Source organism: Bactrocera tryoni, chromosome 4 (genome assembly GCF_016617805.1).
Source record: "Bactrocera tryoni isolate S06 chromosome 4, CSIRO_BtryS06_freeze2, whole genome shotgun sequence".
In the NCBI taxonomy this organism is placed as follows: domain Eukaryota; kingdom Metazoa; phylum Arthropoda; class Insecta; order Diptera; family Tephritidae; genus Bactrocera; species Bactrocera tryoni.
In genome coordinates this window covers 72,858,169-72,874,294 of record NC_052502.1, presented here as the reverse complement: position 1 = coordinate 72,874,294, position 16,126 = coordinate 72,858,169, and the positions used below count along the sequence as shown (strand labels likewise).

The 16,126-nt window shown below is 33.3% G+C and overlaps 3 protein-coding genes across 3 annotated transcripts in view; 2 read left to right on the top strand and 1 right to left on the bottom strand.

Annotated features, from left to right (window-relative positions):
* Positions 1-13,045, top strand: part of LOC120776124 — a 169,192-nt gene extending 156,147 nt beyond the window's left edge. The window contains 4 exon segments of the mRNA XM_040106652.1: positions 3,850-3,968; positions 4,087-4,359; positions 4,686-4,919; positions 11,115-13,045. Of these exon segments, the coding sequence (XP_039962586.1) occupies positions 3,850-3,968; positions 4,087-4,359; positions 4,686-4,919; positions 11,115-13,020 (2,532 nt within the window). The 3' untranslated portion in view covers positions 13,021-13,045.
* Positions 1-16,126, bottom strand: part of LOC120776125 — a 37,130-nt gene that overhangs the window by 12,847 nt on the left and 8,157 nt on the right. The window lies entirely within an intron of this gene.
* Positions 13,165-14,077, top strand: LOC120776126 (serine/threonine-protein kinase fray2-like). Its single transcript, XM_040106656.1, has one exon. The coding sequence runs from the start codon at positions 13,189-13,191 to the stop codon at positions 13,804-13,806; it is 618 nt and encodes a 205-aa protein (XP_039962590.1). The 5' UTR covers positions 13,165-13,188; the 3' UTR covers positions 13,807-14,077.

Sequence of the window (16,126 nt, the reverse complement as noted above, 5' to 3'; positions counted from 1 at the left end):
GTGCATATAGCCGCAGACTTTTATTTGTCTATATGTATACAGCAAGGCTGCAAGCGATTTTATGCAGACAACCGGCAAACTTCATAGTGTGAAGTTGGCGGCAATGATGCATTTTACAAACTTGTGAAAATTCGCACAACTTTGCAAAGACAATTGAAAGCGCGGGAAGTGTATCGGTAATGGCGAGCAACCAAGAAGAGCGGAAAATAATAACATTTTAAAATACCGAATTTCAGTTTTTCGCTTTCATTGTTGTTTTTGTGGCAGACAATAACAAATTTGCACATTAATTTGAAGTCTTTGTGGTTCTTGGTAGCTGCCGCGGCAAATACCGCTTAACCGGAGCACGGCAAACAGTGCAGCGGGAAAGGAAAATAAACGAAAACTTAGTACTGCGATGCCAAGGAGTGTCCGGCGCGCTGCCAAAAGCAGAATGTAAATTAAACGACTTCAGTGGAAAATAGGCGTGCGCAATAACAATTATAATTCGCAGTTTCATTTAAGCAAAAATGTCTGCAAAGTTGATTCTTGCAAATTTTAGCTAGGAAAATAAATAAAGTTGAAGTGTCTCGAGCGTCAGAAATCTGCGTGTTGAAACATTTTTTGGAAAAAGAAGAGAGTTATCGACAAAAGTAGGCGGGTCTCCACTGTTTCCAAGGTTCAAAGAGCACAGAACCACGGACAAAGTTCGAAGAGATGACAAAACCAGGCTATATTATGGAAATTTGTTTAAGAACTTCGTTTTATTATTGTTGTTAGATCATGAAAAATTACCCTTAAGCGGATCTCCTCGTAATACAGATCATTCGACTTGCGGATCCGGAACTAAAAATTATTACGCAATAGCTCATAGAACGGTTTTTTGAAAGCGCAATCTTTGAACCCTGTTTTTAAGTCGTGGAATTTGACCCTATCCTACTCTGTCTCGTCATTTAGGGCCTGAGTTTCACACAAGAAAAGAGGGATCGCTGAAGTGACCAAGTGATATTGGCGAATTAAGTTCGAGCAAATCCGTGTCTACGATGACCGGTATCATTAAAAACACTTGTTGGGAGCTTTCGGATACTAGATTGAAAAGCCCATCACAGAAGAGGAATCTCTAGATACAATGATATAACTCGACGAGGTCATACTAATTAATCCAACATCATCCGACTAAACCGCATCTAATTTCCGGTTATTGCCTCTGTACTATGCTATGGAAAGCTTTAGAAGATCCATATCACTTGAAATGAGAAAATATTCAATGAACTGGATGAAGTGATAGCGCCGGGTTGTTGTATGTTCGTCGAAGTCCATGTCTCCCATGGCCGGTATGACAAAATAATAATTTCGTGCGAGTTTTCGGTTACTAGATTAGAAATCTCCCAGAAGAGAGATCTCTAAATTGAATGATATAACTCTTCAAAGCAACTCATCTAACAACAGACGGCTAAACCCAACCTTATCTTCTTTATAATGATGGAACCTACCGAAAAATATCGATGATATTACACCTGGGCTGACGGATCCTTGGTGGCATGAAAAGCTTTCGAAGATCTACATCACTTATAAAGAGTAAATATTGTGAATCTAGAATATGGAAAATGAATAAGTTGACGAAAGCTGCCGAGCACAGTTCGTTCTTTCTTTGACGTACATATACTTTGAGGAAAGAATACGAGCTTTCAATAATTAACGATGGAATTAGTAAACCATAAAGCCTTCTTTGGCCCTGTCTACTCATCCGCAGGCTTCTAGGAAGCAATTCCCCTCCCTTACAGCACTCCCTACCAGCACAATATCTCATCTCACGCCACACGCATCCAATTTAGGGGCGGAATGCTGTCTTCACTTGACAGCGCCGCAAACGCAACCGTTTAATTTGCCACTTTTGATTAACTTCATCAGCGCGAAAACGTGCTGTTGTTGATTGCAGACGTCCACAGCCAAGCGAACTGCATAGCGAACGTACGCACATAAGGCATAGCGAGAATATTGAAAAGGAGATGGGGAAATGCAAGCAAACGCAGCAGCTGAAGTATGCGTTCAGGATGCCGCACACATCGTTGGAGGAGCGAGCGGTAAGCTGCAGTAAAATTTATAATTCGTTGCAACTACCTTCGCACATAATTGCGCGTCAGCGTACGTTAGAATGCTTATCGCTTGAGCTGCGCTGAGACACCCCACCCCGACAGCTTTCGCCCCTTTAACATTGTAACAGCTTCGTGCTGTCCTATTCCACCAACAACTCGAGCCATCAACAACCGATTGTCTTGCCGTCTTATTGCTCTGTGCTTTCGTCGTAATTCACTAAATTGTGCGACGTGCCGCATTTGCCTGCAGTTGACATTTTTACAGCAACAAATTTGCACAAAAGTATATTTTACGAGCAAATGCACCCCTGCGTAGGAAAAATAGAATCTTCGTGGCGTGAATTTCCAGCTGCGCCAGGCTTTCGACGGCTACCATGTTAGCATTGCTGCTAATAGTAAGGGTTGGCAATGCGCCATTATGTATGTGGCGTGTAACAATGCGATTTTGAAGCATATTTTTCAGCGCAATTCATGGAATTGGCAGGAAGTTGGGAGCATTAAATTCAAAGACGTCATTTGTTGTCATTTGATATTACAAAAAAGGAAAAGGCGAATATTTCTTTAAAATGTTAACAAAGGAAATTTTAAATTTTAAATTTTGCGCGCAAAAGTAGGCAAAATTTTTGTAATAATGTAGTTATTGTGACTAGATTTGCATGCCACAAAACTAAAACTAATAAAAAGAGATGACAAAAAATGTCTGTAGGTCAAAATATCGAAATTGGATACATTTGCGCCCAAATGTAGGCAACGCTTGTGCAGTTTTTCATATTTATCTCCTAAAAAATATGTGAATGTTCTTTCGGAGTATGCTTTACAACAAAAATTTACAAAATGAATATAAAAAATTATGAAAAAAAATTATTTTAATAAACATTTCGAATAGCAAATATTATTTAATAATAGTATTTTCCGTTTTTTTTTTTTGCAATAACAATATTTTCTGCATTAAAATAATAACTATACAAAATATTTAAATAAATTTCAAAAAGAAGATATAATAAGATAATAAAATATGGGTATTGGGAACATTTTGCGCGCAAATGTAGGCAACGTTTTTACAGGTTCACAGAAATTCGATCGCTTAAAATATTTGAACGGGTTTTCGTGGTAATCTTTACAAAAACTGTGCAAAACAAATTTAAAAAATATTTAAAAAATTACTTTAAAAAATCTAAAAGCCCAAATATTTAATTTGAGACAAACTCTTATTGGAAAAAAATGGTGTTATTCATTTTTTTTGACAATATTTTCATACAAATATGTTTTATATATATGTACATAAATATATTTTTTTGTATCTTTTCTATATGACTTTTGTTTTTATATCAATGCGCCAAAATGTAGGCAACATTTTTAAACTATTTTTGGTCTTTAGTAGTTAAAGGGAATAAGAGGTAAAAAAACTCTGAAAATGGACTTATAAAAAGTGGCAAAAATAATTTATGCAACTTTTAGCGGAAAATTATTGCGTAAAAAATTGTTTAGTTATTATTTTATTTTTTTTTTTTTTTTGAAAATATCTTTTTTGAAATAAAGTTAGAATAATTATATTTTTACTTTTTTTATTTTTAAAAATATTTTTTTTTTTTGAAATTATAAATAATAATATTATTAATTTGAGTTAAATTTCGATTTGTGTCATTTTATATCGATAATTTTTATATAAAACTTGCTCTTGTACGTATATTTTTTCAATTTTTCCATTGCTATTAAATTTTTAAAACTTTAAAAACCACTAACAACCATTTTCTTTCACATTATCTCATTACAGCGTAGTCCATATGTGTATTTTCTCAATTGCGGCACATTGCGTAATCGTTTCATATTGCGTTTAAACGAGTCACGTGACTTGGTGGAACGTGCGCGTGACTCTATCTATCTAATACAGCGGTAAGTAAAATAATAGTTTGTTATTTTGCTTTAAATTCAACAAAAATCCCACACGTTGCTAACACACTCTCTATCTCCCTCTTTTATATTTTTCTTTCTCCCCCCTCAATCCCTTTAGCATGAGTCAGGAAACGTATCCCCGCATCGACGTGCACAAAACGCTCGAAGCCATGGAGAATGATCTCGAGGAGACAAAACGTAATCTAACTGTGCTCTCGGCGACGCTTGACCGTCGTGCCATCGATCGGCATTACGCTGATGCCTTGCATGGCCTCTGCAGTGGCGGTCTGCTCGGCTTGAGCCTTATGATGGTCGCCGGGCTATTGACTTCGTTTCTGCTCACCATTTTGGTGTATGCCGATTCGCATGCTTGGATCTATTTGAGCAAACGGTAAGTAGGCAAATGTACCGAGAGCGCTGGTAAAAAAATATATTTTTGGCACGCTTGTGTAAATAATTTTTGTTATCTACTTTCGTGTGCTACGTTTTTTAATACTTCAACACTTTTTACAACTATTTTCAATTTTAACTCGTTTGATCATTTTCGAAATATTTTTGCTCTCATTTTCGCTCTTTCTCTTCAAACACTGTTTGCAATAATTATATTGCTGTTTTTTACAAAATTTTTCTATCTAACTTTCTAACTCTCTTCTCCCCCTTAAAATTGCTCTCTTTGTGTGTGTTTATTTTTTTCACGCTCTCTCTCGCTCGCTTTAGACCCAGCTCACTGGATATTGATAAGTCTGAAACCACGCCGCTTTTCCCATCGAACGCACCAAGCGCTAGCATTTCACCCACCGCACCACTGCATACGGGCACCATGAATCGCACACTACCGCACCATCAGCAATCGGCAACGCATGGCATCGGCGCTGGCAGTGGCATTGGCGGCATTGGCAGCAGCGGCACGCTGGGCTCGCATCGCAATGGCACCGCTGGAATGAGAACAGGGTTCGTCGCTACATCATCACCTACAACAACTACAACCACACTACAATACAACAATCATCCACATAGAACTAACGCTAGCGCTGGCATTGGTGGTGGTGTTGGCAACGCAGGCACCGCCATTGGCTTGGTCGGCTCGGCCGCTGGCATTTTGGGCGGCCGTCTGACAGCTGGCGGCAGTGCCGGTGGTAAGGCATCACCATCGCCACCGCCGGGTTATGATGTTGTGGTGCATGGCACAAGGCATGGTTTTTATTGATTTTTTTTTTTCATTTCCATTTTCATTTTATTTGGCTTTTTGTCCACTTAACTAGCGCTTGATTCATTATTTCCATTACCACTCTAATGGCATTTATAATTATTTTAATCGGAGCATTTACTTATTTTTTAGATTTAAAGTTTTTACGTTTTTAGTAACATATATTTTAGCAAAGTTGATTTGTATTTGCAAAGTATGTGAATAAATTTTGCATTTTTTATTAATTTTTTCTATTTTTGGACCACACAATTAATGTTTATTTATTATAAATCCTCCCAAGAGTATTTGGCTTAAACTGTCAAATATTTTATTTGGAAAAAATTATTTTTTTACATTGAGCTGACAGAAAAAAATTAATTGAGTATAATTTTTTTTATTTAAAATTTCATATGTATTTTTTTATTAAAAATGTCAAATTACTAATTCGATTTTTATAAGCATTATTTTATTTTAATTTCTTATTAATTAATAAAACTAAAAAAAAATTCGGCAAAAATTTAATTAACCCAAGAAAACAAAAAATAAATATTATTATATTTATATTAAATTTTTTATTATAATTAGAAATATGCAACTTTTTTACTTAACTTTTTAACATTATCACTAGTAAGAGAAAATATTGTAATAAAGAACTTAATTAAATTTAAATATAAAGTTTTTTGTTGTTGTGTGGGCAATCGTTTTAAATTAAAATTATTGAAAAAATTATATTTTTTACGATTACGTTTATTTTACATTAAAAGTAATTAAATTATAAATTAAAAAGATCGGTTTAAATTATAATAAGTTACTTATTTTTTTTTAAGTTATAATTAAATATTAAATTTTTTATGGGTAATTTTTGTAGAACTTTATTTATTCGAATTTATATCAGACATTTTTTTTTAAATCGACCTTTATTTAAAAAAAAAATTATGTTCTTTTTTTACAAAATATTTTATAAAAAAAATTTCAAAAAATGAGCTTTTATTTAAAAAAAAAAATTAAAATAGTATCAAGTTAAAAATTAAAAGTTTAAATTATAAAATTTTTATTAGTGTAGGCAATTTTAATATTTTATTCCGGCTGATTAGAACTTGAGACTTGCGGCAACTGTATCAAAATAGTACGATAGTTGCGTGTTTCCTTCGTTAAATCGGTCCAGTTACCACGACACTTAAACGGCAGAGTTCAAAATATTGTAACTTGAATTTTGAAAAATTCGTTTAGAAAGATATTGTTAAATATTTAAGTTATCAAATTAAGAAGAAAATTAGATTTTATTTAATTTCTGGACTAAAATATCTGCTTAATACTTTAATTTAATTACTATAATATTTTTTTGTAAATTATACATTATTTTTTAACTATAAAATCTTCTTTGTTTATATTTGATATTATTTTTTTATTTTAGAAATATTAAATAATTATATTAACGCTATTATTTATTCACTTCAAACTTTCAAAATTAAATTAAAAAATTTATTTCTAAAAAATTTGATTTTCAAAAATTTTTTATTTTGAATTTTTATTTTTTTTTTAATTAGTAATATTCATGAAAATTTTGATCAATAGAAATAAAATTTTTAATAATTTTTTTTATTTGTTGAATTATTTTTTTTATTAATTTTTCTTTATAACTAAATTTTTTATAAAATTTTTATTCTGAAATTAAATAATTATTTTTTAATTAATATTCATGACAATTTTGATAGTTTCTATAGAACAGTTTTTAATAATTTTTTTTAATTATTGAATTAATTTTTTACTTTTATTTATTCAATAATGTTTATCCAAAAATTCTGCATTTTGAATTATTTTTCAGTATTTATTAATTTTTTAATAATTTTTATCTATAAATTTGATTTTTTATAATTTTTTCGTTTCTGTCATCAAAATTTTCCTGAATATTAATTAAAAAAAAAAACAATTTTTTTAAGAAAATATTTATAAAAAATCAAAATTTAAACTTAAATTATTTTTTTAATTATTGAATTATTTTTTTAATAATTTTTATCTAAACTTTTTTTCTTAATTTTATGTTTTGAAAAATTTTAATTGTTGTTAATGTAATCCATTCCATAGAAATTAAATTTTTAAGGACTTCAATATTTTCTTTTAATTAAGGAATTATTTTTTAATAAATTTTCTTAAAACTCTGATTTTTTATAAATTTTTTATTTTTAAAAATTATTTTTTTAATAATATTATTGAAATTAAACTTTTAATAATATTTATAATTTCTTTTAATTCTAGATTTTTTATTAATTTTTATTTTATTAATTTTTAAAAAATATTTAATTTTTTCTAAGTTTAATATATTGAAAGTTTTTATTTTATTTTAATTAGTGTTCAGTAACATTTTGATCGTTTCCATAGATATTAAATTCTTAGGAACTTCAATTTCTTTTTAATAATTGAATTATTTTTTAAATCAATTTTCATTTTTTTTTAATTTTTTGTTGTAAAAAAATATTAAGATTTAAATAACTATTTTGTTGTTTCAAATTTGTCATATTTCAATTTATCAATTAAAAGGAGAAAGTAATTTTTTTGATTAATAAATTATCTTTTAAGTTAATTTTTATTATTTTTTTAATTTTTTTTTTTTGTAAAAAATATTAATATTTAAATAAATATTTTGTGATTTAAAATTTTTCAAATTTCAATTGATCAATTTTTATTTTAAAAAAATTTAGCATTATAAAAGGAGAAAGTAATTCTATGATTTTTTATACTTTTTTAGAAAATTAGATTTTAATTGTTGGAAAATTTATTTTCATTACAATCAAATTACTCTTGGGTTATTGTAAGCAAATATGTATGTATATTTAAATGCTTGAAATTATGAACTAGAAATTTTTTGTAATTTTTTACTGTTAATATGTTGTATTTATCGCCACTAATTTCATTACATTAATTTTCATCGCAATATTGTTATAAAATGGAAAATTGAAGCACGTGATAAAAATGTATGCTTCATATTTCAAATTAGATTATTTTTGCTGATTTATTTAGTTTTTTATTGCACCAATTTATTATTAATAAGTATGTAAATAAGCAAATATAGCCAGCACGATTACACAAATATTTATTTTTACGCAACATTTCACAACATTTTCCGCATAATTAGCATAATTTTGCATAAAATATATTAATAATTTTCATATTAATGCAAATGCGCTCATTTTTGTTTTGCAACCACAAATAATATTTGAGTATATTTACAATTTGTGGTAAAAAAAAGTGCATTACGCGTTCTTATGTATGTATATATCTATGTATGTGCTATCAACAGCTGTCTATGAAAATTTCGATAAATTAAATTTGCAAAGCACTTTGTAAAGGCCGCCACTGCGTATTAGTGAAATTTAAGTAGAGAGAGTAGTAAGCTCATGCAAAGTTCATTACACAAGTATACATACATATATACATATGTAAAATCACTTATATTAGTAACAAATATTTTGCATAAGCACACATAGCTTAAAGTATATTAAGAGCTGGTATTTTCATATGAATATAATCCCACCTTTATTTAAGTCAAATAAATTGTTTGTTTTAAATTAAATATATAAGCAAACAGCAAGCGTTTGCGCATAACCACGCTTGAGCGTACAACGATTAATTTCCATCATTGCGCGTAAAAACACACTCTTGCACACCCTACTGGGCGTATACGTAACCTTTTCGCAGTCATACATACATATATAGAGAAAATTGAAGTTACTAATACGCACCGGGGCACTTGTGTTGTGCTTTTGATTAAATTAATTTAATTGCAGAATCAAAACATTGGACAACAAAAAAAAAAAATTTTTATACAATTTTTTTTAATGAAGATTGCTTTTAACTTTTTTTTCATAGCAAGGGAAATGCTAGATTTGGCAAAAAGTTAATAAATTATATTGAGCCATATGCATACACATGCATGTATATGTAACTTAAGGTTTACACTTGTGAAAATATTGTCATTTCACAAGCAGATTAACAAAACAGCTGTGTGGGGCAAAGGTGCATGCAGCATATGCACAAAACGCATGCACATGCACATACATATGTATGTATGTGTGTAAGTAAGGCTTTAACCGTATGTATAATTGCATAATTTTATGCACACACACACATATGTACATACACATATTTGCTTTTATGCAGACAAACGCCCGTGCCCTATGACTTGAGCAAACCACAGCACAGCGCATAATCAGTTAGGTGCAAGATTTTAGCAGCTGGCATATTGCCTACTTTAAGCTTGTTGCTGCACAAAGCCAACTGAGGTGGCTTAACAAGCCAAGACTGCCAATTAAGTCTGATAATTATAGTATCGGTAGAAAATTAATAATTAATTAATATTCAATGAAAACGAGGGGAAATTGCGAGGAATCACAGTAAGATCATTAGAATAGTAAGAGAAGAATATTTGGAGGATTAAAATTACGTGGATAATTTGCAATTACGAGAATTAAAGAATTATTTTCAAAAACGCATGGTTATCCAGAGCATTCGTATACATATGTAAGTAGATAAGATATTTTTAAACAATCAAAAAATTACTCATAGCATGATTTTTTCGAAATTTTGTGGTTATCTTAACTGTTAGGATACCGCGGATAAACGTTTTTGTATTCAAGCGTTAATAAAATGACTCAATGATTAAACTTTTTTCAAAATTAAATTAAGTCGAACTGTTCGGATAACGCGGATAAGCTATTTTCAACAAAGCTTAAAATAAACTAGTCAGTAACTAATCTTGTCCAAAATTTGTAGCTATTCGAACTGTTCGGATAACGCGGATAAGCTATATTAAAAACAAAAAACATTGTAAAATACACTCGATGTTCAATATTATCTAAAAATTTTAGTTATCCGAACAGTTAACAAAACATTTCAGTTAACCGATTGTTTGAATAAGGCGATTAATATTGCTTAAACTTAAATTAAATATGTACATACATACATATGTATGTATGTATGTATTAAATTGCCGTAATTATTTCCCTCGTCGTAATTTATTTCTAAGTATTATCAGGATAAGTAATTTCCGATTCTATTCTATTATAGCTCAAATTTAAATATTTTTGAGGCTTATCCGAGTTGACCGACGGATAAGGAATTTTTTAATAGTTTTCGTTTTAATATTTATTTATATGTACATACATATGTATATGTATACTTTGTATAGTAAATTACGATAATTAATTGCCTAGCTCGCATCAAAGTATTATCCGGATAAGTAATTTTAATATTTTATAAAATAATTTATTATAAAAAAATGTTTAAAGGCTTATCGGAGTTATCCGAAATTAACTGATAAGGAATTTTTTAATATTTTATTAAATATCAGTTATACATATGTATGTATGTATGTATGTATGTATATTTGACACACAGTTCTTTAGAGCACGTTTGGAGTTTATCCGAGTTATCCGACGAGCAGATAAGACTACATTTTTGTAGTACTTTTTTTAGAATATGTAATCCACCACATTTTGACATTTAAAAAATGCATTTCAGTTTATCCGAGTTATCCTATGAGCAGATGAGACAATATTTTAGTGGATTTCATATTATTATTATTTTTTCACATTTTGCATTTTAAAAATATTCCGATATTGAAGCAGTTAGTTATGCACAGTTACGTTATCCGGTTCGTGGAAACTAATTTAAGCACCATTATTATTTTTTAGACTATAAACCCACAAATACATTTACATACGTACATATGTATATACACACATACATACATGCCATATCTAAAACGTATATACTATATACTTTATACTTAAGTTCTCATAAATAACACACATATTATGTACATATATACGACCGATATTCTACTAACTACTCTCACATTAAAACCGTTTCACATAGCTAACACTATTACGCATCTCTTCATCTCCTCTATTGCTTTCACCTCTTCCTTTCTAACTATTGCTCTTCCTCCGCATTTCCCACAGATCGGGTCACCACACACTCGGCCGTCTACCCTCGCACCATCAGCAGAACTCATCGGGCTATCTGAGCGGTCCCAATAACGGCAAATATGCAACACTCAGCAAACAGTGTAAGACTCTCGAATCTAGCGATTTTTACTGAGAATCGCTTGCCTGCAACACAAATGCAGGCATTAGCAACACCAACAACGCCAACATTCTCGGCAGCAACAACATCAGCAATCACATCAAACATCAACAACAGCAGACAAACTCATTGAAAAATATCTTCGCTTCGGCTACGTTACCACGTTCGGCTGGCTCCTCCATACGCTCCGTACTCTCCGCACAAGCTGTACATCGTTCCACCGGTAATGGTTTGGATCGTGACGATGATCGTGATCCACGCGATGTCACTAATAACAGTTTCAATCGTTTCGATCCGAAGTATATTAGTATTGGACCGAAGGCGGTGCGCGGCAATAACAATTTGAATATTGTCGCCGCCGCCACAGCAAATAAATGTGCCACGCTGCGGCATGTAGGCCGCTACGGTGGCTCGTTGAAGGGCGCCAGCCCCTCACCGAATCTGCGCAGCGCCAAGACACCCTCCATTGCGACCGTATCGAAGGATTACTGCCAACAACCGGACTGCATACCGCAAACCTACACAACCGAAGTGATTGTGCCACATCAGACGCAGCAACAGCAGCCGCCACCACCACCCGCACCGCTGCCACCGCCAAAACCGCGTACCACCAACACTTTCACCGAGATACCGGGCACTACGGGCGTGGGCAGCTCCTATGCCAAAGAGCAGCAACAAATGCTCATGCAACAGCAACAGTTACAACAATTCCAACAACAACAACAGCAGCAACAACAACATCAACTGCAGCTACAGCAGCAGCAGCAACAACAGCAATTGGCCGCACTACAAGCAGCGCAGCAGCAGCAACAACAACAAACACAACTACAGCTGCAGCAACAGCAGCCGACGCTGCACCAGCAACTGCACCAACACCACCCGCCCACGACACACATACTGCCACCCACGGCGGTCTACAGCATTGAGACGTCGGGCTATCAGCCGCAGACGCAGCAACAGTCACAACAGCAGGCTGCGGTGCAGCCACAACATTTACAGCAACACATGGTGGTTGCACAGCAGCAACAGCAACCACCACCAACGGCTGCGCCACGGGAGCCACCACGACCACCGCCACAGCGCTCGCTGAATCCGGCTTCCATAGTCAACCAACCACTGCCGGAGATACCGCAGCAGGCGCAGCAGTCGAAGATCTCACCACAACCGCTGTGCGCAGCCAACCTCAATCAGTATCGCTCATTACAACGACCACAGGCACAGAAAATGCAGCTGCCCAGCGGCGCCATGCCGACGCAGCAGCAGCAGCCACCCTCGTTGCCGCCAAAGAAAAAGTCGTCGCGCGAGATTAGCACTTCTACGGCGGGCGGCACTTTAAACGCCAATCACTTGCAGACTTTGCCACCAAAATCGGCCAGTTTGCGACAGCAGCAAAACGCCACCAACGCTTACAGTTACGAGCGCGAACGTGAGCGTGAGCGCGCTGAGCGCCACGAACGTCCGAGACGCGCGGAAACGCTCGATAATGCGCGTACTGCCAGCAGCGGCAGCATGGCTTTCATTGAGCAACAATTCAGCAGCGGCGGCATGAAGAAGCAACACTCTTATGACTCGTATACGCTGCAGCAGCAGCAGGCACAGCGGCATGCGGCTGCAACCACGCCCAACAACAACTACCATGGTGCAATCAGCAGCAAACATCAACAACAACAGCAGCAGCAACAATACTTAATTGAGGCGCAACAACAGCAGCTGTACTATCGCTCGCTGAAGCGCGGCGGCTCGCATGCCAACAACGATCTCTACTCGGTGACAGAATTGTAGGAATGTGCCTGCTGCGGCGGCGGCGTGGATGTTGTGCGGCGCACGACAACGTGTGCCACAACAGTTGCGCCACCAGCCGCAGCAGCAGCTGCACAAACGGCCGCACCGCCACCCATACCATTGCCGCCGAAGAAGCATCGTTCCTCAGCGAGCGTAGGCACCGCAACGATGACGACGCGCGACAGTCAGACCACTGCCAAAGTCACAACGACCGCCGCGACGAGCATGACTTGTGACGAACACGAATACGACGAGTATTGTCCGGAGCAATACGATGCGCATCATCACCACCATCACGGCTCTACACAGACACAGACGCAAACGCAGTGTGAGCGTGACCGAGAACGTGAACGCGATCGGGAGCGCGAACGCGAACGCGAGCGCGAACGTGATGCGCATCATCGCCACAGCTCATCACGCGCTGGAGCTGCCGCGTCCGCACTGAAACACCAACGTGCCGCCACCTTCGATGTGGCCGATGCGCGCGACTACGAACTGCAACGACTGGGCAATCGACGCTCACAACAGCAACAACAGCTGCAGCAGCAGCTGCAGCAGGCAACCGGCGGTGGTGGCAGCAGCAGCAAATACCGTGGCGCTGAACATCGCGGTGAGCGTACGCACGATCGTGAACGCTCACGTAGCGATCACCGCATTGCCACCTACGCCTGCGACGATACAGCGCTTTGCGGCAGCAGCATTGGCGGTCATCAAAATCATCTGGCCAATGGTGGCGTCACACAGTCGAGCAGGCAGCAGCGGCGCGAAAAAACGTTCAAAGTATGATTTTTAGAGACGTCATAAAAATTTTCCCCTCCCTCTACGGAGGCGTACGGTAAACATGCGACAGCAGCGGCGGCTTACAGTTGGTAAATTGTTGCGGCAATGAATCAGCGTGGCAGTCCGGCGGCCAATCGACGGCAGAGTTGAGCAACCGCAATGTGGGCGTGTACTTGTGCGTTAAGTGGAGGGCAGTGTGGCAGCAGCGCGGCGGATTTATAATAATAATTGTGTGCAACACAGCACAAATTTCCAACACCAAAAGAAAAAACAAGAAAATCATCACACCGCTTCAGGCGCGTGAGTTAGTTGTTGTGTTGCCTCTTTTAGTAAACGATTAGCGACAAATCGGCATCTACCAAATCCTTGAACCCTTGAAAATAAGTCTACGAGTATATGTATTATAATGCTGTAACTAGTTTCATCACTAGCGTTGTTGTTGTGTAGTTTAGCTTAGTTTGTTTTCATATTGTAATTGCAGTATGTTTGTATGTGTATGTGCTTATTCAAGAAGTTGTTAATGATCAGAAGTGCGCACAAATTTTGTGTAAAATAGTTTAAGAAAGAAGAAAAAAACAACAACAAACCAAAGCAGCCGTAGTGCGTCATTCAAAATTATTTGCTGGCGTAAGCGTGTGTTGCAATTTAGGTACTTGACAAAATAAATATAAAAACATCCTTACTTTTTTAATTATTAATAATTTATTAATTTACTAACAAAAAAATTATCTGCTTGTTTATAAAAATGTTATTTTAAGACTTTTTTGCAAATATTTTCGTGGTTCCTAACATCGAAATCGAAATAGTTTTATTATTTTTAGCATTTAAATATGCGGTTATATTAAATATTTTAAACAAATCCAGCAAGGCACAACAGAAAAAAAATATTTTTGACTCAAAGCGTTACCAGAAAGCGGTTGGTAATGAAGACAGGGCATTGTTGTTACATGTTTTAAGGATTTTTTTACATTTTCTATGCTATTTTTTAGTTCAAAAACGATATTATTTCTCATATTTTGTTCTTGTGCAAGGATTGAAATAAATACATTATATGAACTTCAAAAACATAAATTCCTTCCTTGTCATTAACAGCTCTGACAAACAACTTCATATACAGTGCTGCCAATAGATTATTAATTTATGAATATTTTAAAAATTAATGTTTAGCTACGGTTTCCGAGTTTTTGATTTTTTTTGTATTTATATTTTCGTTTTTTAATCATATCTCACATATTTTTAGCTGCATTTTTTTACTTTAATAAATATTTTTATTTATTTTTTCAACTACAAAAATAATAATATATATATTATTCTACTTTTTGTTTTATATATTTTAATTGTTAAATATCTAAAAAAAATTTAATGTTTTATTTTATTTATTTAATAAATTTTATACTTTTTATTGAAAAATCTAATACTTTCTATATATTTAAAAAAATTATTATTTTTAATTAAACATTTTTAATTATTTTTTTAGGTAAATTTTTGAATTTTTATATTTGGAAACAAAGCATAGAATAAAATATATATATTTTTTTCTATAATTGAAATTTATTTAAATTAAATATATTTATATATATATTTTCAATTAAAATATATTATTTTTGATTTTATTAAAATATATAAAAAAAAACATTTGAGCTACTTTTAAGACTTTTTGCATTTTAAATGTTTTATTTTATTTATTTAATTAGTTTTATATTTTTTTTTGAAAAAACATTCGAGTATTTTCTAAAAAGTAATATTTTTTTTAATTAATTTTTTAATTTTTTTCATAACAGAACATTTTTTTACGATTGAAATTTATTTAAATTAAAAACGTATTTCTCCCAATAAAAAATATATTAATTCTATTTTTAAGACTTTTTGCATTTTAAATGTTATATTTTATTTATTTAATTAGTTTTATATTTTTTATTGAAAAAAATTCGAGTATTTTCTGAAAAAATAATATTTTTTTAAATTTAAGTTTTTTAATTTTTTTCATATTTTTTGTTTTTAAATATGAAAAAATTTAAAAAACTTAAATTAACAAATATTTTTTTTACAATTGAAATTTATTTAAATTAAAAACATATTTCTCCCAATAAAAAATATATTCATTTTTTATGTATAAAATATTAAAAAAAGCACTTCAGCTATTTTTAAGGCTTTTTGCATTTGAACTAATATTTTTTTTATCTCAAATACCTTTAATTGCAAACTAGTTCATATTTCTCTTTTTTTATCATTTAAAGTAAATGTTTCAAAATTTAATTATAAAAAATAGTTTAATTGAAAAAATAATAAAAAAACTGTTTTAATTAATTTTATTTATTAATTTTTT